Genomic DNA, 26,222 nt, shown 5'->3' with positions numbered 1-26,222 from the left:
AGAATGGCCGTAAATTGCCTAGTGTGAACGGAATGAAAAACGTATATATACCCTTCTCACGAAGGTGAAGGGTATAAAAATATATAATTTCTAGATTTATTGAAGGTAAACATTTTTACAACGAAAATTTTGTAAATCTTTTTTAGCTAATTGGCTTTTTTACGATAACGGAATCGATTATTTGACTTTTTTCCGACCAAAAAGTCGATTGTTCTAACAATCGTCTTATAGAAACCCTAGTAAGTTTAGGATTCGCCATTAAAATATTTATGCTGCCACTGTAACACAAAATTCAGTGATGCCATACTTATACTAACAGGCTGTTTCATAATCACATAAAACATGAAAAACCAAAATTTCCCATATATTTATGTATCACCCCATGTAACAGCTGTTTATTATTGACTTTTTCCACTGAAAAACGTCATTATCATTTTAGAACTATTTGTATTCTATAAAATTTAATTAAAGTTGTTTTAGTTAGAAACCTACTTTGACTTATAAAAAAATAAACAAATTTGTTAATTTTACCTTCAATTCTACATTCCAGAACAACAGTTATGGTTTGTGTTCCTTGTTTTATTATACCTGTGCTGCTGTACATTTGGCACAAGTTTGTACAACCCATAATGTTACGTTATTGGAATCCTTGGGCAAAGAAAGATGCCCAGGGCAATGTTATAAAAGAAGCTCCTGAATTTCCATTCGAGTGCAAAGGTGGCGTTTGCCCTTATCCAGGTGCTAAGAATAAACTAAAAGACAATGAGTCACAAAACAACCCGGAAGATAAGCCAGTAAGTGATGAGGCCACCTTGACAACGGCAGCAGCAACAGAAGTGGAGAGTAAAAAAGAGAATTAATTTTAAATAAATTTAGCTTAAAAACGTAGTCAACAAGTAATTTAAGTTTTAGGTTTTAAAAAATTAATTGTCGCAATTTTACTGTTGATTATTTTCTAGACTTTGGACTATGTTTTTTTATTTTTAATGGATAAGATTTAATAAAAGGTACATACATACATAATATATTTGTAAACGATCACAAAAGGAGTTATTTTTTAGTTTTTTAATATTCAGAATAAAAACAATTTTCTTTACCAAGATTAATTAAATTATTGAATTAAAAAATTTAAAACCGATCGGTTTCGGTCGGTTTTGTGATAATTTATTAAATATCAAGTGTTATTGAAACAAAATCAGTTGATAATAAAGGAAAAGCTAACAAATTTAAAATTCAAACTTGACGGTTGTTCAAGATGATAAATGAAAATTGGTACATTTTCTTTTAATGGTACTAATTAAAGATGGCTGAAATAATCAAGAAAAGGTGAACTAAACCAAACTAAGGAGTACCTATAATCAGGAAATTACTTTGATTTCAAACTTGACGGGGTGGAAAATTGGTACTTTATCTTCTAATTGTAATTTTTATTATATTAAATTATTTTACTTATGTACATAATAGTTGGCAATAGTACTATTTCTTTATTGTAATAGTACTTTTAAAACATTTTATGATAATAAACCTAAAAATTAGACACACATGATTCTGAATGAGTTAGAATTCGAAAAAGGTGAAAATGCAAAAGCAGTGTACCACTAAACATTTCTGTTGGATTATCAATAATAATGGGCCCAGAAATGTGAAATTAGGCATTCATGAAGCTGAGTGGGAACACAAAATGTGGGTCTTTGTGGTACTTTTTTAATTCTAATAATACGTTTCGAATGAGCCACAATTACAATGAGCCAATAAACTTGAAACTAGAGACATGTTATCCTCAATTATTATTAATTCACAAAGGGAGATTTAATAGTACTATTTCTTTCTTCTAATTGGGGTTGCGAAGCTCTCCGATTCAGCCAGTACTTCATACTTTTATTGGATATTTGGAAAATATATTTTTTAAAAACACTTTGCATTCTTTTTTTTAAATTAAATAAATGAACAGTAATTTGAATTTTAATTGTCAGGAAATACTTGGATGAAAAAGTTTGTTTTTCATTTCTAAATTTTTAATTTTTTTATACATGTAACAATGTCAAGTTTGACGTTGGCAATGTTGTTAGTATGGGTCTGTTCAGGCCAATGTATGGGTCTAATTCATATCATAAAAGATACATACCATGACTGGATTCGGATCCATTTTAAAGGTTGTTATGTATCCATATTCTAAGGAAAATAGGTCCCCGCAAGACAATGACGCCATACACATCTGTCAATGAGGTACATGTTTGACACTTGGCTAAATGTATTTTCGACGAGAAGCAGTGATAAAAAACAAGGGAGATCCCAAAAAAGTGTGACATTTGCATACATTATCGCAAATTAATATTGTAGATATAACAAACTCCTGAAGATGAAGTAGGTATTAAAAAAATACTATCAGCCCAATTATGAATAAAAAATTCCGCGGGAGTTTGTTTCCCGGGAGTTTTTTCTCATTGAAATTGAATAGGAAACTCCCGCGGAAATTTTATTCATAATTGGGCTGTATATACTCGATTCTAGCCTGATGTGATGTTGAAAGACCTTCGCCAATATATGAACAACTTTGTACTGATTGGCTTTTCAAAAACCTATGGATTATGATGCGTGCTTTTATAATTATTTAAAATACTTAATTCTTCACTATAAATTTAATTTTATTGTTAACTTACTAATAATAATTGAATTTAAAACAATTTAAATTTTGGAGTTCTTTTTGATTTACTGTTCTTCTTTTTCGGAAACCTCATTCACACAGAATGACAACAGGGTTGCCAAGATTTAGATTTGTTGACATTTTCTTAAAGAGATTTTGATTCTATTACAAAACAAATAAATTATTTGGTATATGACAAGGCGAATTTATACAACGTTTTGAAATTGCTGCTTGAGTAGCTCCCAATGATTTTGCAAGCTGTTGTTGAGTTCAACAACTGTCTTCATAGAGTAATGCCTCCAATTATTGGTCTTCACACTTTTTGGCTGGTATGGGCGATATCCGTGTCAAAATAACCGATGGAACACATTCACCATAAGCTTTGGTTAGCAATCGGTTTGCTTATTTTTTCAAATTAAAGAAGTAAAGTAAAACTTCCCTCATATGATGCTTTGTTGGCACAAAATTCGACATTTTCGAACTAGTATAATGTTCAATACCTAAGTGAGGATAATTGACAGATATTCAGCCCAATTATGGAAAAAAAATTCCCCGGGAGCTTTTCCCTTTTCTCATTTGTCCTATTCAAATTCTATGTTAAAAAAACGAAAAGGGAAAAAAACTCCCGGGGAATTTTTTTTTCATAATTGGGCTCATTATGTATATTTTTCTCAATTCGTCGGCGTTCGAATGCCTTACCTTTTAATGCATTCAGTTTGCTCAAAATATGAATGAATTCATCATGAAGTAAAATTATTGAACGCAATCGTTTTATCCTAAAAAAAATTGAATTCAAATTTTAATGAATTCATTCCAATTAATTTTTGAATTCATTTTGTCATTCAGATAAAATTACAAAAAATAAACTCCAATTTTTTAATAAAATGGTCCTCTCCCGATTATAAGCTATTTCGTAATCAAGCTAGGACAAGTTAGGACTATCGAATGAAACCGAAGTTTCTTCAAGTTACAAAAACTAATACGATCACGATAATAATGAAGACCACAATTTTTTTTTTTTTAACAATTATAATATTGTATTTTTATTTTTACAGTAGTTCATATACTGTACAAATATTGTTTGTTGTATGTATAAAAAAAATTATTTATATATAAAATAAGCATAATAAAGCGCAAAAATATATATAGAGTTACGAGGAGCGTGGGGCGGGGGATAGAGAGACATAAATGATTTGGAAAAACATATTGATTGTATAATGGAAATTTTACACATTAACGAGATATAGTATAATATAGTACATACAAACTAAAATTGAATTTACGGCTGTGTTGTGAATATTTTATATAAAAAAGAAAACTATTATTGAATACAGCATACATAAATAAAAAAATATAAATTGTATAATGTAATTTTTTAAAAAAATCATTTAACTTAATAAAAAATATTAAATTACTTTTAAAAAAATTATACGAATTTTAGCACTTAATCTTACTAAATCTAAGTAAATTATTAATTAAAATGGGATTTTCATAAAGCTTAAATTATATATTGTATAAAGAAAAAATATATAAATCTATTTAAATTAATTAAAACCGGGAAACAAGATAATTTTACAATGTACAATACACAAAAAATGACAAATAAAAATGTTCTGGTGATTTTTTTTTTGTTTTTTGAGGAAAGGCGTTTTTGTTTGATGCTTACTTATAAATACAAAATTTATTTTAAGTTAAAACTAATGGATTTAGTTTTTGAGATACTTTTTACATATGAAAATAATCATAAAAAACATAATTAAAGGAAATCCTAAAATGCTTCTTTTTTAAATGTAGTTAGTTATATTTATTTATTTAATTATAAAGAAAATAAATTAAAAACTAATAAAAAAATTAGGATTGTTTATTTCTTGTTGTTAATTACTGGCATTTTTATGAAGAAATTGTTTTATTTAAGTAAACAACAATAAATCTTTAAAAATTGGAAGCATTAGTTCATAATTATTTAAAACTACGAAAATAAAAAACAGTTAACTTTAATTAATTTTAATATTAAACTAAATTTTATGTTTTTTTTTTTATTTATTTTTAAACTTTTTACTAAAAAAATTAAAGATAAAAGTCATTTTATTTATATTATAAGAAAAAAAAAATAATAAAATAAAAAGTACTGGCATAAAACCAAAAAGTTTTAAATTTAAGAATTTGTCTTCTACAGTTCGTTAAAAATATATATAATTTTTATAATTTAAAGCTTAATGAAAGTGTTAAAATAATAAAACGAATATACAATTTGCTTGAGGAATTTTTTTAGAAAACTATAAAGTATAAACACAACAGAATGGAGACATAAATTAAGGAAAAATATTTAATAAATTTTGAAAAATAAAGTATATTTATACAGTTTAGTTATAACAAAAATTCATGAATTTTACAAAACTTGTTTGTAATTTATCAAATTAAAAAATACACTACTCCGGAGAATGAACAAAAGTTTTAGAGTAAAACTACAAAAAACCAACAGAATGTTAGACCAAAATTACTAGAGATCGCTTTGATAACCTAAATAAACGTATCTGAATAACGGTATTATTCACTTATGGGGAAATAAAAGAGATTCCAAAAAATACCCATAAATTAAGGAAATTTCAAGGAAATTTCTGTTGTGATCATTTGCTGTGTTTATACATTTTGAAATACATTAAATACTATAAATCTACTATTTAAATTAAATAGAATTTTTTAATTAAGAGATTTTTTTATATGAAATTATCTGGTTTGGGTGGAGATTCTCAAAATGAGTTTCATTTCTTTAAGCTGATTTTTTGTTTGATTCTTTTATACAAATCGTTTTTAATATGTTACTTCTTTCTTACTGCCATCCTTTATCTGTTTGATCGTATCGTGTGTATGTGTGTTAAGCTTAAAAATATGGCTTTTTTTTAACTTAGCAGCCCCTGATTCTGTTTTTAAAACAGACTCAAGTGTTCTTTTAACTTACAAACTAAGCACAGTTTAAATTTCGTTTTATTTGTTTTGTTTCGTTAAATATTCACCTAAAAATATATTTATATAAGTCTCTTTGCATTTAGCATTTAATGCATCAATAAAACATGATGCACAATTCTCTTATCTACAGAGAGCTTTTATATTGACTCCCTTTTTACTTTCATTGTCAAATGTATATCGCCTCAGAACCCTTGTTGGCCTGATGGCCACCTGAAATGTAGAGATTGTTGGCAGCCGGCGATTGAACACCCTCTGACCAATCGGAGCGTGGCGATGAACTCGACCAGTGGCCGGGAGATTCGGGTGATGGTGTGGGATAACTGTCCAACGTTTGGACCATGTGTTGTGGTGTGTGGCTGCCCGAATGTTGGCTGGGTGGTGTCAGGTACTGATAGAAGGCCTGATTGTGTTGTGATGATGGTGATAACATGTTGGCAGTCGAAGGCGAGGAGGCTGACATTGAACTTTGTATGGATGGTGGATTCATTTGACCCGAGTGAAATGAGTCTGTAAGAATAAATAAAAAAAAAGTGGAATATGAGTAATGAGTTTCTCGTAATTTCACAGTAATATTTTTAGATTAACTAATCTGATTATTAAACCGCCCTAAATTAATTACTTTAACTAAAAAATGTTTATAATTTTCCAATTTGCCAAAACTTACCCGGTGATCCACAAAAACTATTCAAGTCCAAGCCTGCTGAACTGAATTCCATTCCAGGACCTCCATTGTTACCAGCCATTTGCTGTTGTTGTTGCTGCATTGATTGCATTATTGCACTATTCTTGTTTTGTTGCTGCTGCTGCTGTTGTTGCAACTGTTGCTGTTGTTGTTGATTGGCGGCCATCATAATGCCCATATCACTACCAGTGGGCGAAATGATGCCCAAACTAACTGGTGAATTCTGACTGCTGGGAGTTTGGAAATTCATGCTGTTGGGTGAATTTTGTGATTGTAACGCTGAAGCACTGCTTCCACCCAACAATGTATTCAAATTACTGCCACAGAATTGCTTTTGATGCGTGGCATGTCTTAAGGCCTGCATATGTGTGGGTGATGTTGGCAAACTGGGTCGTGACTTGGCAGGAGAGGGAGAACCTATTTAAAAATAAAGTTAACAAATTAATTTAAATTATAGACTAAATTTTTTCAAAGTTAACTTACCCAAATAAGCATGAGGTGATAATGCCATGTTCGATTGTACGGAATGTGGTGGCGATTGATTGGAATAGGGGGGACTGAGACCTTGCTCATGGCCACCCATCATGTTGTTGCCGTTTAAACCATTGTTGCCATTTTGATTACCATTCATCAGTTCCTGATGAAAGGGCGAACCCATGGAATAACCATAATTTTCCATTTTGATCATGTCGTGGCTTTGTTGCGGCACCAAAGATTGCATGGACTGTGCGTTCTGCAAAAAATTAGTAATGTTTAGTATAAAATCACGTTCTGTTTTAAATTTAATTTGTTGAAAGTTACCTTAACACAATCCTCATAGCTCGGCGGGTGCTTTACGTTGTTGTTCCCCAGCAGATCGTTGTGATGATTGGTTCCCTGACCGCCGCCGGTCATGGCGTTCGAGTACATTGACGTTGTATCGTAGGGACTCGGTTGACTTGTTAGGGCTGTTGGTGGCGGCGAGTCCACTGAACTGAGTGCTGCATCCAGCAATTGCTGTTGCTGATTCTCCACCGAGCCGGGATTTTGCACCGTCTGGCCACCAGCCAAGCCATTCAGCAGCTGAGATGCCGTAAGGTTGTTGGTGTTGTTGTTGCTGTTTCCCTTTTTTGAAGCCTGACCTAAACCCTTTTTTGAACTCGGCTTACGTCTCAAACTGCCACCATTATCGAGCAGACCATCAGGACTTCCCTCCAAGAGTTTTGCTTTCTTCGCCGCCTTAGCTTGGGCCGCTTTAGACGGTTGCTTGCCGGCCGTTATTACTGTTGGCTGTGTTATCATTTGCGGCTGACTTCCAGGTGGTGGTGAGGCAATCATCGTTTGTGGTGCAATGGCAATCATCTGAGGTGATCGTGGTACATGTTCATCCAGCAGGCGCACAATATCGTGATGTAGGCGTTCGGAGGCCACATCTCGTGGCAAACGATCCATGTGATCGGTAATTTCGCGATTAGCAAAGTTGTCCAACAAGGCCTTGCAGGCTTCGTACGAACCTTCGCGAGCTGCCAGGAAAAGGGGCGTTTCGTCTTTATCATCTTGAGCATCTCGGTTAGCATGGTGCATGAGTAAAATGTTAACAGCCTCGGTGTTGTTGACAGCTGCAGCCCAGTGAAGAGCCGTTTTGCCAGAATTATCAGCAGCATTTATGTCGGCATCAGCTGTAATCAAATCTTCTACCATACCTTCTATGGCTAATCTGGCAGCCAAAATCAGGGGAGTAGTTCCGTCATGCATACGTGCATTTAAGTTGGTGGCTCTGTTACGCAAAAGAATTTGGAACACACCCATGGCATCGGCAGCTACGGCTGCATGCAGAGGAGTACGTCCCGTATTATCTTGACAGTTGGCATCAGCTCCAGCATCCAGTAAACGTTTGGCGGCATCAGCTCTGGCATAGCGGGCAGCCAAGTGCAATGAGGTTTCACCAGTTTTATCCATTGTAGCATTGAGTTCGGCTCCCTGAGCCAGCAGATCAGAAATCACCTGAGCTGTAGCATCTTCCGACTGTTCAATATCTTCACCATTGTCAATACCTCCACCACGAACAGCAGCTACCATTAGAGGAGTCATACCGCAAGGCCCTCTAACATCGACTTCATGTTTGCCATCTTGATGAGCAGGCGGAGTCATTATGGAGGATCTAACATCGGCTACATCCAAATGGGCCTGAGACCAAACGCGATTATCAGCTTCTTCGTAATCAGTAACCATGGTATGATCGCTGGCATAGCCACCATGATCGTTACGTAAACGTTTAGGCTGTGGCATATCCGACTCATCGTCCGACCATTGAGGCGCATGACCCATATGTCCGGAATTCATATTAACGTCGTTGCTCATGCACGCCATTGAGGGGTTCTTATTAAGGTTTCTCATTTCTTGACCCGTGGGATCACGACGTCTGCGTTGAGGATTGATGGTGGGTGTGCGGAATCCCTCGGGGAACCAAGTAATACCAGCAGCGCGCTTTCGTTGTGTTGTCACCAATACACCAAACAAGGCAAAGGCCAAGACCACCAATATAATACCCAATGTAACATATTTCACATTTGTGGGCGAGTCCATAACATCCTCTCCGGGATTTGTTACACCCCTAACACTGTAGATGGGAAACTTTGCCGATAGAGTATACTTAGAAGCAGTTGCTGCCAAAAACTCAGCCGCCTCTGAAGCACTATAGAAACATTCGGTACATTTGCGATTATCAATCTCCAAATACACTTGTATTCCCGTCTGGCCTAAGCGTTCGGAGAACAGAATCTTGTTTTTACGACCAAATTCGGTGTTTTGTATATCATTAATAGGTTGTGTACCCTTCCAGGAGAAAATCATATCATTGCCCATGGAATCCTTTTTAATGCGCACCGTTGTCCTCAAATGATGACCCATTTCTCTTAGGAACACCACTTGTTGCTCGCGGAATTGCTTCACATCCATTAGCACTATGACCGAGATGGCACCATCTGCGAGATTGGGGGCTTCGGCAGCATTTTCACAATCTAAACCATCCCAGTTACACTCGGCATTGTTGCAGCCATAATCACAGAAACCATTGGCGTAGTGCTTTTGGCAGTAGGCATCATAAACAGGATTACATGGTTGCAGTTTCTTCTCGCAGTCACGACCATCAAACAGACAGGCGGCATTGTTGCAATCCTCATTACATTTGCCATCCATAAAGACCCTCCAACATTGTATAGGAGCTGTACAATTGACCCAAGGGTTAATGCCCAGCGAACAATCGTTGCCATCAAAGTTGCAGGCATATGTATTGCATTCAGGATCACACACATGATTACCCTTCTTTTGTTCACAACCTCTCTTAACACACATAGCACGTTGATATTTCAAATCCTTGGCATATTTTTCTGAGGCACCTCTCGATGGATCGTTTTCCCAGCCGGGGTAATTGGGATCATAACTTTCGCAACGTTTACCCGACCATTTGCGCGGACACAGACATACAAAATCTCCGAGCAGGTTGTCACAAGCAGCTCCCTGTAGACATGGATTTGGTGTACATTCATCCATAGTATCTCGCTCGCAGTGGCGACCTTCAGTACCTCGAGGACATTCACATCGATAGCCACCGCCATCATCAATTATACAGGAACCAGCTTGGCAAGGATTAGAGTCGCAGTCATGTCCGGAAAATTCACAATTTTTACCATAAAATCCTTCGGTGCAGAGACAGTGATGACCTCCCTGCTTGGGCGAACAAATACCACCATTTTGACAGGGTGAATTGGCACAGAAATCCACCTTATTTTCACAGTGCCGTCCCATATACCCAGGCTTACAATTGCAGTGATAGTTGTTTACCAATTGGACACAATCCAAGGTGCCAGCATTCGAACAGGGATTCGAAAGACATTCATTGATGTCGCCCTCACAACGGGAGCCCACAAATCCGGGGGGACAAGCACATTCAAAACCACCTACACGATCTATGCACGTACCATTATTGTGGCAAGAACCTCGCTTACAGTCGTTTTCATTCACTTCACAAATCAAACCAGCTGTACCAGGTGGACATGAACAGCTAAAGGTATTGACCAAATCATGGCAAGTACCACCATTTTGACAAGGATTAGGTGAACAATCATCAATATTCAATTCGCAATTTTGTCCCTGGAAACCTTTGCGACACACACAGGCATATGAACCGATCAAGTCACGACAAGTACCACCATTAAGACAAGGTTGAGATTCACATTCATTTATTTCTTGTTGACAGTAACTGCCCGTATATCCCTGTTTACAATAACATCTATGGATGTTGCCATGTTCCTTACAAGTACCATTGTTGCACAGCTGTTCCAAAGAGACACCCTTGCGTATAGCCGCGTCACTACATGACACCATTTCAACATCACACAGTTTTCCAGTCCAACCAGGGGCACAACGACAGCTAAATTGATTTTTTACTTGAGTACAGGTGGCAGCATTCTCACATGGCGACTTGGTGCACCAGTCAACATAATCGGTACATTGTTTGCCAGTATAACCATACGAGCAATGGCAAGTATATTCATCTGCATTCTCATGACAAGTGGCTCCATTTTGACAGGGCTGCGAATCACATTTGTTAATCTTGTACTGACAATTCGAGCCGGTATAACCTGGCAAGCAGGAACAGTTATAGCTGTTGATGCCATCAATACAAGTACCGCCATTCATGCAAGAACTTTCCGTACAGTCCTCATCATTGGTCTGACAATTGATGCCGGAAAAACCCAAGGGACAAGTGCAAGTGTACGAGTTAACGTACTGCCTGCAGGTGGCACCATTTTGGCAAGGCATACTGAGACATTCATTGATATCAGTTTCACAGTGTTTGCCATCAAAACCATCCACACACAAACAGGTGTAGTCGCCAATACCATCCAAACAAGTGCCGCCATTCTGACAGGGGAACATGGCGCAGTCATCGGTGTTTATGGCACAATCGTGGCCCTCATAACCCTTGGCACATATACATCTATACGAACCGGGAACATTGTGACAAGTAGCACCATTGCGACAGGGCGTGGAAAGTTTGCATTCGTCGATATCTTCATCACAATAGCGACCGGTGTAGCCCAATTTACAGGTGCAGGAAAAATCCAAAAAGTTGGGAGATGGTGTACATTTGGCATCGTTACGGCAACGGTTGGTGGCACAAGGATCCAGTTTAGACTCGCAATCCTGGCCGGTGTATGGAACTTTGCACACGCATTTGTAGCCATTGACCTTGTCAATGCAAGTACCGCCATTAGCACAAGGATTGTTAATGCAATCATCAATATTGGTTTCACATTTCAAACCCGTGTAACCAGGCATACATTGACACTTAAATGCATTCAACTCATCAACGCAGAAGCCACCGTGTTGACAGGGATTTGAAGAACATTCGTCAATATCATTTTCACAACGTTTACCACCATAACCGGGCGGACAATGACAGATAAATTCGTTGATGCCATCTTCACATCTACCACCATTTATACAAGGATTCGAAGCACATTCATCCACATCACTAAGGCAACGTGGGTCATAGAAACCTCTGGGACATTCACATTTATAGCCATTTACCAAGTCCATGCAAACACCATTGTTAGCACAGGGATTAGAGGCACATTCGTTGATATTTATCTCACAGTGGACGCCCGTAAAACCGGGCACACATTGACAAGTGTATTTATTGATGCCATCAATGCAAGTGGCTCCATTATTACAAGGATTGCTGTGGCATTCATTGACATTAATCTCACAATCCTTACCCGAAGTTCCGGCAAGGCAATGACACATATACGAACCCACACGATCGACACAATGGCCGCCATATTGACAGGGATTGGACTCGCATTCATTTATTTGAGTCTGGCACAAATAACCAGTAAAACCAGGATCACAGACGCATGTGAAACGATTGTCACCATCAATACATTTACCACGATGACAAGGATTTGAATCGCAGTCATTGATGTTAATCTCACACGATAAACCAGTATAGCCGGGCGGACATTGACAGGTATAACCAGCTATTGAGTCACGACAGATGCCATTATTGCGGCACGGCTGAGACTGACAGTCATCGATGTTTATTTGACAGCGCGAACCCGTAAAACCCAGAGCACACGAACATTTAAAACCATTAATCATATCGTTGCAAATACCACCATTCAAACAGGGATTCGATTGGCACTCATTGATATCAATTTCACACTGGGTACCAGTAAAGCCGGGCATGCAGACACAACGGAAGGTACCGGGATCATCCAAACAGCTGCCCTCGTTTTGACACGGATGTGATTCACATTCATTGATATTTGTTTCACAACGCGGTCCCGTAAAACCCTGCGAACAGTTGCATCTAAACGAACCAGGTGTGTTGACACAAACACCATTATGCTCACAGGGAGAACCCTGATCACATTCGTCTATATCTTCGGAACAATCAACACCCTTGTAACCGGTAGCACAGGAACATGTGTACGAACCATTTATGGGACTTGTATCACAGATAGCATCGGAATGACAAGGATTCGAGGTGCAAGCATCATCCAAATGACAGAGTAAACCTGTTTTGCCGGGTGTGCAACGGCAATAGAATGATCCCACGCCATCTATACAGGTGGCACCATAGAAACAAGCAGCTGCCACGCAATCATCAATGTTTTCACTACAATCAGGACCTGTCCAACCATTGACACAGATACAAGAGTAAGAACCTTGCGAATTGGTACAAGTAGCACCATTTTGACATACTGAAGGCCTGCAAAAAGGGAGGAGGTGGAAGAAAATTTAATTTAATTAAAATATTAATACAAATTGTGAAATTTCAAGTGCAAAGGTTCGAATGAATTAATTCTTAATTAAAATTATAATTTTTCATTTCAAAACTACCACAAATTTCATAAACCCTCAAATTAACTTTGATTGAGTAAATCCAGTAAATTTGTAATTTAAATTTATATAAAGAATTTATTAAAGAATATAACTTACCTTATGGCACATTCATCAACATCTTTTTCGCAATTCTCGCCAGTATAATTTGGTGGACATGCACAGTGATAGCTGTTAATGCCATCAATGCAAGTGCCTCCATTTTGACATAAATTTCCAGGACAGTCATCAATATTTTGTTCACAATTTTTACCTTGATAACCTGGAAAATAAATAAAAAAGAAAAGGTTTTAAAATAAATTTGGAAACTTAAAATAATATTAAATAGGTACAAGGATTAGGAAATAATTAATTAGAAAAATAAAATTTTATAAAAATGGTCATACATTGACAACTAGTAACTGACTTCTCGAGTTTAGAATTATCAATTTATGATTATATTTGTATTAGGATTTAGAACTTTAAACACATGTGATAAAATTTCTATGGAATCAGATTACAAATCAATAATTTAGTTTCACAAGATTCGTCATTTGTATGTAATTAATGGCATGAATAAAGTTTGATTAATTTAAAACGAAAAAATATCTTAAAAATGTGTACTAATCTGGCAGCTAAACATATCAAACATAATTTAAAATACTCTCTCTTATCGTTCTCAGAGAATGATCATAATATTTGGATATAAAACAGGTAGCTGCTCGAATCCACAAATACAACAAATGTTCATATTAAAAAAAACCGGCTTTAAAAATCAATGTACATATGTATGTAAGAAAAGCACAGAAAAAGCAAAAACAAAACTCAAAAGAAGTGCATAGAAATATTGTGTATTAAAAATACTATGCACTTATTCTCACAATCAAAAGAAAAGAAAAAAGTTAACGTAAAATAGTTACAGAATAAAACACAATCAATTTTAAAGAAAATAAAAAAATTGGGCACACACGCATCAAAACGTTAGATATCAGCCAATTTTTAATTTAAAAAATATGAAAGTACATTCATTTCCTATTAATTAAACAAAAAAAGATATCAGTTTAAAATTCAATACAATTTGAAAATAGTTTCCGATAAAACGTGGTAGGTAATTTACAAAACTAAATGTTCGATTACAAATTAAAACTATCACTTTCTTAAAAGTACTATTTTAGAAGTTGCAGCACCCTATTTAACATTTTTTTGTTTCTCCTATCCCACTGTATGTGGTCATCTTACTACAAACATCAACATAAATATGTTAACTCTCTCAGCAAGGAATGACAACAGTAATCAACAACACATTAAAAGATGAAAATAAAACACACAACAAAAACAAAAAAGGAAAAACAAAGTAAATCAAACTTAAAGCAACAACATTAAGCATAATAAGCGACCATAAAGAAATACAAAGAAAACAAACTTGGAAATACCGAATAGAATACTAACCAACAAACATAACACGAAGCTTAAAACGAAAAGAAAATTTAAAACCGAATTTAAACAAACGAACACAAATCAACCAACTAACACTAAACAACAACATAAAAGAACAAACGAAACGAATGAAACTTACGAACCAAAGAAAGACGATTTAACCACAACCATACAAAGTTTGGATTGGCAGAGATGGTAGCAATTGTACTTTTTGTTGGTACAATTTAAACCGAAAATTACAAAAGAATTTAAAATTGTGTTAGGAATTAATGAGGAACGTTTTAAAAATAGAGAATTATTTATCTGTTAAATACGACTACTTAGGGTCTGATTCAAATATTTGTGTGAAAAACACTACAAAGTTATTTAAAAACTGAGAGATTTTCATACAAAAATTTGAAAATTGTTTATTTTTCTTGGCTTCCGCTCTATGTGTATTTCTCTATGAACAGAACTTTGAATGAATTAATGAAATGTATGCTTAATTCACTAAAATCTTAATCTTAAGAAATGTTAGCAATTAATTTTTTTTTTTAGCTTTATTTGCACTTTTTAGGTGAATAGAATTCTACAAGTGTTAAATTAATTCATAATAAAATTCATTCAACCTTTGAATGTTCAAATTTTTGTTAATTCAATTCTAAACCAAATTAAATGAAAATATTTTTCTTTTGTTTTTGATCATTTAAAATATGAATCAATATAAATTGATTAGAATGTGTTAAATAAAGAAACATTGAATCATTCTTTAAGGAAACATTGATTGAATGATTCAATAATTCTGTAGAGATTGAATTCACTACGTTAGAAGTACTAAGGAATTAAGCATAGGCTAATGTCTATGAATTTTTTACTGGAATGGTTAAGAGAAAAGAGAATTAATTTGAAGTCTTGAATTCATTATTTAAATAATTAATTCCTTACTGATTCATTCAAGTTTTCTTTAAATCAAATCTATTACGAAATATCTTAATGAAATTTAATGAATAATTAAATTTTTCTTTAATTCAAATCTAGTCTTAAAACAACTATTGGTTAATGATCAAAAACAAACAAAAACAAACTGAATGAAGAAAACATATTTTAATTCAATTTGGATTAGATTTAAATTAACAAAAATTAGATTAGATTTTAATTAACATGAATTCGAATTAGTTCAATTAGAATTAATTCAACGATGAATGAATTCTATTTAGAATAAAGCTACATAATTAGTTTTTTGGCAATAGATTTATGGAATGAGTTTTTTAATTCTGAATTAAGATACTACACCATTTCCAATTGTATTTCAGAAATTTCTAATTATATTTCAGAAAATTCCAATTAAATTTAAGAACTTTTATCTATAAATCCATTACCAAAAACCTAATTTATTAGAAATTTAATTGGAATTTTCTGAAATATAATAAGAAATTTCTGAAATTCAATTGGAAATTTTTGAAATACAATTAGAAACTTCTGAAATACAATTGGAAATGGTGTAGAATTAAGCTCAAACTGTTAAAAAGTTAATTTTGGTACAATCTGGAGTGAAAAAGTACAATTGTCAATATTGGTTTAAATCTCTTTTTGCCATCCCCGATCCAAACATACACGAATTCATCAGATGTACACATGTACACAAACATTCATACATACATACATATATAGTAAATATACAACTCACTGAATTAACTAGCTGAGCGAAACACAAAAATAAACATACGAACTGAACCAGCAACAACAAAAATATGTGTGTATATATAAAAATAAAAACAAAACGTCGTCTTGAGATCTTCTTTCCCACGGTTCATATCTTGTATGTTTTAGTATGTTGTTGCTTTATGCTTTTTATTTTTACTCACTACTACTACTACTACGGCGACTGCTACACACAGATACACAAAACACATTCATACCCAGCAAACACATAGGCAAACGTTTTAAAAATTATACAATTTTTTTCAGTTCATATTTAATGTAATCTTAATATTTGTTTAAAAAATATTTGTGTAAAAACACCCCTAATTGGGGAGAAAGCTTTTTATTTTAAAAAATCTTTCTTAGATGTATGACGTTTAAGAAAGGGTTCGTTATTTTAAATCATTCTTATTCGCAAGTGATTTCATAAAAATTTTAAAAATCTAGTCTGAATTTAGTGCTTAAAAATTTACTCTTTGCAAAGTCTGCAATTTGCTGTTGTTCTATTATTTCCCTCTGGGCTAAAAGCAGTTTTAGCTATTTTTCATTTATTTTTATTTTCGATCCAATTTAAGTATTTGATGTTTATTGATTTCTTCTTATTTAATTTCTTCTTTTATTGTTGATGTTTATTTATTCTTTATTATTTAATTTCCTCCCAACAACATATTTTTCTTTCCATTTGCCTTTTGTAAATATTCTTAAGGTGTTTGTTTTTCTTGTTCTTTTGTTGTTTGTGATCGTTGCTTGTTCTTTTTGTATTGTTTACCATCCACCGAAAATTAATAACAAAAAAGTGCCAGTTGTTGTTGCTTTCAATCACATCAACAACAACATAAATTATAGCAACAAAAACATACTAAATTAAACACGCCCTCTCTCTTTCTAACTTATATTATAACACTCTTCTCGGCTTAATCGATACAATCATCATCATCGTCATACAAAAATGAAAAAATCCAGCTGTTGTCATTTTGTATGTTGTTTGATTTCTTTAGATTGTTGCTGTTCGTTCGCAGTTCTTCCCCGGTACAAAATTCCAAGCCACACAAGACAGGGATGGATAAGGGAGATTTTATTATGGAAATGAAAGTCCAATAAGCAAAAAGGTATTAAAAAGATCAGAAAGCTAATGTTGTTCCCACATGATAAATAATCTAAAAATTAGGATTTAATTTGTAATCACTACTGTATCCACAATGTTCTATGATTATCTTTAAAATCGAGTCATATTTTAAGAATCTGGAATGTTTACTTGTTTTGATAAAGAATATTGAATTGATTCTGAGATTATCTCAAAAATCGATGCATATTCAATTGTCGCAAAGTCATTTCCGAATGTAAAAATGTACCAAAAAAAAAGGAACCATAACTATTTTTCAGGCCTGTTAAAAGTACTATTCCTAGTACTTTTCGTATGTACATAAATATGTAGTAGGTTTGTTAACCTGATAAAATGTCGTAAAGATATTACAATATTTAATGTCTCCAAGTGGGTACACTTACTAACTCTGCTTGTCCAATATTTAACATAATGTTATGATACAATGCAGACGACTTGATATCTACTCGTACTTATAAAATACCTTTATTATGATTAAAATACACACAGATACAAGTTATAACACATACTTAGGCATACTAGTTATATGAGTATATACGTTATAGAAAAAAGGTATTATTCATGAGCCAACTAGATTTAAACAATTAAAAAATTTGAATTAACCATGTGTACTCGTCGTCGTACTTGTATATACAATTTAGTTGGACGTGTTTCAGTTTTTATTTATTTTTTTTTTATATTGTAGTGGTTGTTTGTCAAAGCTTGTTTGATATTAGATCGTAATTTAAATACACTCGTTTTTTTTTTGTTTTTTAATATCAATAATCTAGGTATGTAAATAGCACACAGTCTAATTAAAAGGTTGTCTCAATATACTTTATAGACGACAATGCTTGATTTAGGTTGCTAATTTTGTGTTTAATGGTTTTGAAAATTGGAATGATGCCACCATCTTTGAAATAAATCAAAAAACTATTAATAGAAAGTTTTCAAAAAACAATCAGACAATATTTAAAATCATGGTTTGAATCTTAAAAAATTTATATAAGTTTCGAAACATTTGAGAAATACGTTGCTCATATATGGAAAATTCGTAAAAGACGGACTTTGAGGCAGTCATAACTCAATTTGAATTTTTATAGTCAGGAGATAAAATCAATATTTTTAAATGAATTTATATAATAATATTCATTATTGAAGATTTGAATTATAAGGGTCCTTGCCTCTTATACGAAAATTAGGAGGTTATTTCACCTTAAACAATTATTGTATCCATCCAATGAAATTTTTACATGGATGAATTATGAATATTTTATAACTGGTTTCAAAACTTGAAAATATGACTTCGTATTTTTCACAGTTAATTAAATGCTGGAGTACAATTAGAAGTTGGATGAATCGTCAGGATCTAAACTCTGTTATCCACTGGATTTCTGCATTTACCATCTAAATTGATTTTTATTTTTGTAAATTAAGAGGCAACTATTAAGAGGCAAATATTAAATATTTTTAGGCAACATAATTTAAATTTGTTTTTAAACATTTTTTTTTAACTTTTTAGTGAAAACAATATTTTTTTTTTAATTTTTCAAAATTTAATTTTTTTGAAATTTATTAGTGAAAAAAATTTTATGATAAAAAATTATCGAGTTAAAAATTTGATGATACAAAATTTTTTTGTTAAAAAAAAAATCGGATTACAATGTTTTTTTTTTACAGATTTTGACCCATTGTATGTCCGACCTTATATACGTCGTTGCAAAGGTATTTGAAATAGCTATTATTTGATATAAATATTGTTTATATTAATAACTTAGTAATCCAGATACATATAGATCAAAAATAGGTAAAAAATCGAGATTGTCCTGGTTTTTTCCTTATGTCTCAGCCATTTGTGGATTTTCTCGATTTAAAATAGCCACCGTTAGGTTATATTGATGAATAAGTCATGTATGCAAGTTATTTGGGGGCTACATAAAGTTAGAATATACTTTGTGTGGTCGCAAATCAAAAATTAGAAACGGAATGCCACTCATGGTGAAGGGTATAAAAAGTTTGTTTTTCAGTTTTAAATTTTGAATTTTTCTGCTGAAATTAGTTCTAAAAGAAGAAATCATTTTCGGTTTTAAGCAATGAAACGGTTTCGATTAGAGGAAAACATCTGAATTCGGTTTTCATTATAACCAAAAAACCGTATTATTTCGCTTATATCTCATCTCTTCATGGATGATTCCTTCAACACAGACAATTCGCAAAGTATTTCTGATAGATTTGAGTGTTTTTAGCTTCTTTTTCTGACAGCTTACTGAAGTGAATTTTTACTTATATCTCAGCTATTTATGTGGCGATTTTCCTGGTTATTTAATAACATAATTCACATTCACAAATTCTTTAGCTTTTTTCAAAGACTTATAGTCATTGAGTTTATTCATTGTTGAATTAATTCATAATGGAACTAATTCATAATAGAATTCATTCATCCTTTGAATCAATAAATTTATGTTAATTCAAATCGAATCCAAATTGAATACAACAAATTTGTTTTTGATTTAATGTTTTTGTTTTGTTTTTAATCATTTACAAAATTATTTGAAAACAATTTTTTAAATCCTATTTATAATAGATATGAATTGAAGGAACATTTAATCAATAAATAATTTGTAGTAAGCTATTTTGTAACCTCCTGTCTATACTCGACAAATATTTTTCATAACAATTAATGATTTTTGTTGTCAAGACAAAGTTGTCTGAGCAAAAGCACTAACAATTTTGTCATAACGAAGCAATAGTACTAATACTGGAGACTATACCCGATAATTTTTTATTTTGACAACCATTTTGACGTTTATCATGACAAAAATTTATCAGGTATAAACATAGGGTAACGAATTTGAAGGGAAATGATTCAATAAGAAATTAATTATATAAAGAATAAGTTCTCAAAGGAGTGAATTCATTTAATTTGAAGAGCTAGCTTATGAATTAATTCGTTGTGAAACTTATATAATGGTTAAGTAAAGAAATTTTATATGATTTTACAAATTTAATTAAGAATTAATTCATTAAGAAAGGAACTTTATTAAAAATATTTTATAGTTCATTGAAAAAAACTATATAAAATTGTTTACTTCCTGCTCTGTCCAACAATAATTTGCAGGAAACTTAACAAATGACAAATAAATTCTATAAATATCCCACAATTTTTAGCTAAACTTTTTAATTAAACAAAACCAAAAAGAACAAAATAATGAAGCTAACAAGTGGCTTAGTTAACAGGCTGGTTAGCTGACTGGTTCACACATTTCTCCAGTTTCTAAATTTAAGGAGGAGTACAATTATGTTTAAATGTTTATTTAAGATACTCATGATTTTGTTTCACATTTCTAAGAATCCATAGATTAGGTTACAAAACAAATACAAAAAAAGAAAAAAAAACTGAGACACATAGTGAAAAAATTAGAGAAGAAAAAAAAACAAAAAGCTTGTTTGCCTTGCATTTAACCGCACCTAAACTAATCAACTCTACAATTCATAAGGCAGTAAATAGTAAATAAGTAACTAAGTATCTACATACTTACAGCTACACTACTCTTCTCCTATGCATAAACTTAAAAAGTGATCACACAGCATAAATAAGCACAGATCACCAATTAAAAAATTGCGACTATTTATTTATTTTCAAATGATTTTTTTCAATTTCTAAACGTTACTACTAGTTGTTGTCATTTGCAGGGAGCTGCTTGCTGTTGCATCCATTAGATACAAAATCTTTTACTCTCGTTGTATGAGTATAAATACGGCTACAAATGTTTGTTGTTATAATAAAGATAATAAAGCATAGACAAAACAATAACAACAAAAAACGATCGGACAGACATGCAGACAGACGGACGGTCGGTACTAAACAAGCAAACTGCATGTTATGAACTTTTCTAATTAATGCAAATAAATAATTTAAAAAAAAAAATACAAATTTGCAAAACAAACCTTACTAACGAATTGTTGGTTGCTTGCTTGCAACTCCCGCGCATTTGTGTAATATTATTGTTGTCGTTTGGTCATATGAGTAAATGCTGAGTAAGTGGTTCCTCCAAAGAAAATAATAAAATAAAATTTATATAAACCCTGATCTCTGCAGCTGTTAGAATGTATTTTGTGTTTGTATGGGGGTTTTTATAAATTCGCCAGTGTATGTTTGGCTGTAAGCCGAGAATGAATGGGGTTGACTGATGTTGATTTGGTTCAATTTGTTTCAATTATATTCAATTTAATTAATTTAGTCGCAACAAAAAAAATTGCATTTCATATTTGCACTTTGTATATATATACAATATATAGAGTGTAGAATTTTTGTATTATGCCTCGCAAAAGAAGAAGGACAAACAAAATGTCACACTTAAATGGTTTATTTCAGTTTTTTTTTTTTTAATTTGAACAATTTATTATTTCTAGGCCTGCAATTAACAGCAAGTATAAGTAAATATTACAATAATATTTATTATGGTTTGTAGAAGTTACTGTATAAATTAGAAATTATTAATTAGAAGTTTCTTTAAAAAATTTAGATTTTGAAAATAAATATATGTAAGAATTTACTACTCCCAATTCTGGTAAATAAATTGACACATACCATAGAGAATTATACAAAGAGACGAGACACTTCGAATTGTCAAACAAAAATACAACAAATCAGATTTCTGATACAACAACAAAATACGTTGACTAACATGTATTTTGTTATTGTAAGAGTTAGGTTTTTGACAACAGACTTAGGTTTTCGACAAAACGGAGTGTGTCGTCTCTATGTTACCCCATGGACGAGACACTCCGTTTTGTCAAACACAAATAGAACAAATCATATGTCTAATACGACAACAAAATACATTTGCCCAATTCACAATTGGTGTCGTAGTGTTGTAGCGTTGTATGTCGTAATTTTTTTATTAATATTTTGTTTTTGTTTCAAAAAATTTTGTTTGAAAAATATTTTTCACAAACAACTTACAACGCTACGACTTCGATTGTGAATTGGACAATTGACTTTCATATCGTCTCCTTAATATAGAAAGGCCCTAACTCGTGTTTTTTTGTAAGCCCAGATTTTCGTTTATTTCGTTATATCATATTTAGCCAAAAAATCTCAACTTAAAAAACACGACATATATGTTGTTGTTTAAAGAGTTAGGTTTAACATGTGCGGGTTCTAATTGATCTCAAAAAGTCAATTAAAATGGCATATCATAGTCAGTCCAATAACCGATTGCTTGTAAACAGAACCTTCCTCCGAAAGCCCTCCAATTGCTTTATTCTGGTGTGTAATATCTACTTTTTAAAGCGCAGTACAAAATAAACGTTAAAAGTGACTACACTATAGGTTACTTAGAGACTCTAAAGTGACAATTGACTTCATGCTATTATACATGAGATGTATAAAGTAAACAATTGACGTCTCTCTGCACTACAAAGAGCACATTCGTGTCAAATGATCAAAATATATAAATTGTAGTCAGCCTTTTAGTACATACTTTAAACAATGAGAGAAATGATGGATCAATAAATATAATTAAATATAACCTAAATCAGATATATTAATTTGATTTCATATACTACAACTGAGGACCAAGCATTTAGCGAATATTGATCAAACACAAAAGTTAAGTAACATTTTCTTAAGTAAGATTTTGAACTGACGATTTTTGTGATTGATCTGGTTAAGCGAGATCGAGTATTGTTGAGACAGTAAACATACATACTACTGCAAGAGTTTTAAACATATTGAAGTAGTTTATCAAAAAAGATGTCCTGCGGAGAAATTTTTAACGTACTAGTCCCATGATTTGTGTTATTGTCCCATAAAATTCCGTGATTTAGACTGAATCATTCGATTAGCAATAAATTCAGTTCCAAATCTTTTAATAAAAGTTAATGTACATATATACTACAATTATGATCGGTTATTAAAAAAAAATACTGGTTTCCCGGGAATGAAAGAAGTCCGGGAAATTAAGAACCCTACATGGAATACATCAAACAACTAAATCTTTTCAAATCTAAACATTTCTTTGCGAGAAATTAAAAGTTTTTAAGCAAATTCATTTCAAATCTAAACATATCTTTGCTATCTTTTTTTCAAATTTGATTCTAAAAACCTAATTTTTTTTCTATTCATTTGCAACTACTTTTGTCTATGATTTTGTGGCGAAGGTCACTATGTGACTAGGTTGTATATAGTAAATATACTCTATTGTTAAATTTGCTACTACACACGCACATGTTTTTTTATATTTTTTCGAATTTTGTTTTTCATTATAATAGATGGCTGGCTGGCTGACTGACTATTTGGCAGACTGCTGCATGTATGTTTGAATGAATGCGCCCAGCTAGGTGTAGACAAACTTGTCAAAATCGTGTGTTTAGGGTTTTTTTCTAGGTGATCATTTACAAAACTACACATGTGCAACAGGCACTACTGTTTTGGTGTTTTTTTTTCTTATTCCTAAAACATGTTGAAGGCAGATGTTTAGAAAAGAAAATGCCTGCCCTGACTGCCAGCCTGCCTGCCTGTTTGCCTACTTGTTTTCTTGCCTTGCCTTGCATGGCCATCATCATTTTATTTGCCTTTTTTCTACTGCTTGCATCCCATTATCTATGAAATTGCTATGTTCCTGTTTTGTCGTATTTTTTTATATAAGAAAATCGTCTAAAAACTTTGTATTCTGTTGACTTTTCCTTTGTATATTGTTTTGTTGTTATTGCTACGAGTATTTCCCTCCATTTTAAATCCCAACACTAAAGAATGAGAAAATGTAAAAAGCTTTACATAAAACATGCCACTGATCGATTAATATACTTTTAAGTAACAAAAAAACAAGATTTAGAGTAAAGAAATAAAAAAAAATAAATAAAAACGGGCTGGTATTAAAGTGTTTTGAACATGCAATATGGAGAATTAACTGGGAAAAATTGTATTATTGCCATGTTTACACTAACAATAATATATTGAAATGCATATCTATAAATTGTTGGTTTTTCTTTTCACTGTGATTTTACTATAATGACATGATTTCGAATTGGCGTAGGAAAGTAATAAATGCAATGAACACATTCGTGAATATCAACTGATATTAATATCAGTTGATATTTATGACTGGATAATGTCTAAACATCCCCACTAGTGTTCCTAATTTCCCGGCCTTTTATCACTCCCCGGAAATAATAAAATAATCATCCTTATTGTGTAAGGAGTTGGCGTTTTACAGCATCGACAGTTTAGTACTAGATTAAAGATAGCATGATACCGGCTTAATCTAGTACGAAACTGTTGATGGCGTAAAACGGCTACACCAACCAGTGTAGTGTTGCCAACAGCTTTTTTCAAATGAAACGCATAAACAGTGTTGCATTTTGCAGGGCTGGCTGTAGCCAATATGAATGGTTAAGATTAATTAAAAAAAATTACTGTATTACAAACTGAAAGCGTCTCAGTTCTTTAACTCAGTGAAAAAGTATTTTGACGTTAATTACAACTTATCCGTTACTTGTCCGTTTTGATGACCCATCTATATTTAAAAATATTGAATGTTTATAATTTTTTTTGTTATACATTAATTTTTTGTGAATTTGTATTATTTTTTTACATATTTTAGAATGTGCAATTAGTTAATTAATATTTTACTGTAAGTAGCGTTGCCAACTGTTTTTTTCTTCATATAAACAGTGTTGTATTTTGCAGGGCTGGAACTGTAGTTGTTACTTTAAGTAGAGTTTCCAACTGTTTTTTGCATATAAACTGCAAATTTGAAATTTGTAATTATGTAGTTAAAAATAACGGTATTATTGGCTGAATACGTCTTAGTAATTTAACTTAGATATTTAGTGAAATACCATTAATTACAATATAACAATTAACACTCATATAGAGGTGAAAAATATGTTTGTCAATTTCGAGGACCTATTTCAAGAACCCGAAATATTTATATGAAATTATTAATATATACTTTAGTTGTAAAGTTTTATTTCTGGGAAAACAAACTTCATTTTTATTTTTAAGAGTAGGTGATAACTATAATGACTCATATTGCTGGCTGATCGTATTTGTATTTTACGGCCAGTGTAAACATATTGTTTGAGATTATTTTAATACTAAAAAATATTGGCGATATGTTTACATATACATTAAATGTATAAAGTTTTTTTTTTGCTCGTTTAATGTTTACCTAGCGCACACTGGATGAAACGTAATTTTTTGTTCGTTTTCATTTAGTATTGCAGTTCAAAAAAAATGTTTGGCCTGTGTTGTATATTGGGGCCACTCCTCGATATTAAGCCAGCAGCAAAAACAACAACAACAACTAAGACAACAATAAAATTAAGGTACAACATTGCCATTGTAACTGGCTGACTTCGACTGAGTGGCGGTTGTTAGTTGTTGCTACGAAACGACTTGAACCGAGTAGAGGAGTCGTATCGAGTTGTGTAAAGTTTATATTCAATTCATTGTTTGTTGGTTTCATTGTTGGGGCGATCGAAAATATAGCTGTTTGTTGTTGTTGTTGGTTATAAACAACATTTTATGTAGATGTTGTTGTTATTTATTAAGAATATAGAAATGAAATGCCCAAGTTTCGCTCACAAATAACTACTAAACTGAACTACACTCACTTGGTTAGTGTTCACCACACGCTCATTGAAAATATATGTATGTTGGTTGGTATATTAAAAAAAAATATTATTATATTTTTATAAAAAATTACAAATAAAACACAAAAAATACAAAAAAAAGAGTAGATGAGGAGAACAACATACAATCAGTGTCGTGAGGGACCCAACAACAAAAGCCGGTTTATGGTGTGGCATGGCATTAATCGAAATTCAAAGCAAAC

At 32.4% G+C, this 26,222-nt stretch overlaps 2 protein-coding genes across 2 annotated transcripts in view; one reads left to right on the top strand and one right to left on the bottom strand.

Moving 5' to 3' along the window:
* Positions 1-495: 495 nt before the first annotated feature.
* Positions 496-1,049, top strand: LOC135957130 (UPF0729 protein GD16342). The gene has a single exon (XM_065507808.1). It carries the CDS (start codon positions 561-563, stop codon positions 858-860), a length of 300 nt encoding a protein of 99 aa, XP_065363880.1. The 5' UTR covers positions 496-560; the 3' UTR covers positions 861-1,049.
* Positions 1,050-5,105: 4,056 nt separating this feature from the next.
* Positions 5,106-26,222, bottom strand: part of N (neurogenic locus Notch protein) — a 64,727-nt gene continuing 43,610 nt past the window's right edge. The window contains exons 6-10 of the mRNA XM_065507118.1: positions 13,281-13,443; positions 7,095-13,050; positions 6,777-7,026; positions 6,276-6,710; positions 5,106-6,118 (exon numbers count right to left, since the gene is read on the bottom strand). Coding sequence (XP_065363190.1) covers positions 5,778-6,118; positions 6,276-6,710; positions 6,777-7,026; positions 7,095-13,050; positions 13,281-13,443 — 7,145 coding nt within the window. The 3' untranslated portion in view covers positions 5,106-5,777. The remainder of the gene's footprint in view (positions 6,119-6,275; positions 6,711-6,776; positions 7,027-7,094; positions 13,051-13,280; positions 13,444-26,222) is intronic.

This window comes from Calliphora vicina, chromosome 4 (genome assembly GCF_958450345.1).
Source record: "Calliphora vicina chromosome 4, idCalVici1.1, whole genome shotgun sequence".
NCBI classification, from domain to species: Eukaryota; Metazoa; Arthropoda; class Insecta; order Diptera; family Calliphoridae; genus Calliphora; species Calliphora vicina.
This window is presented reverse-complemented; position numbering and strand designations above follow the sequence as displayed.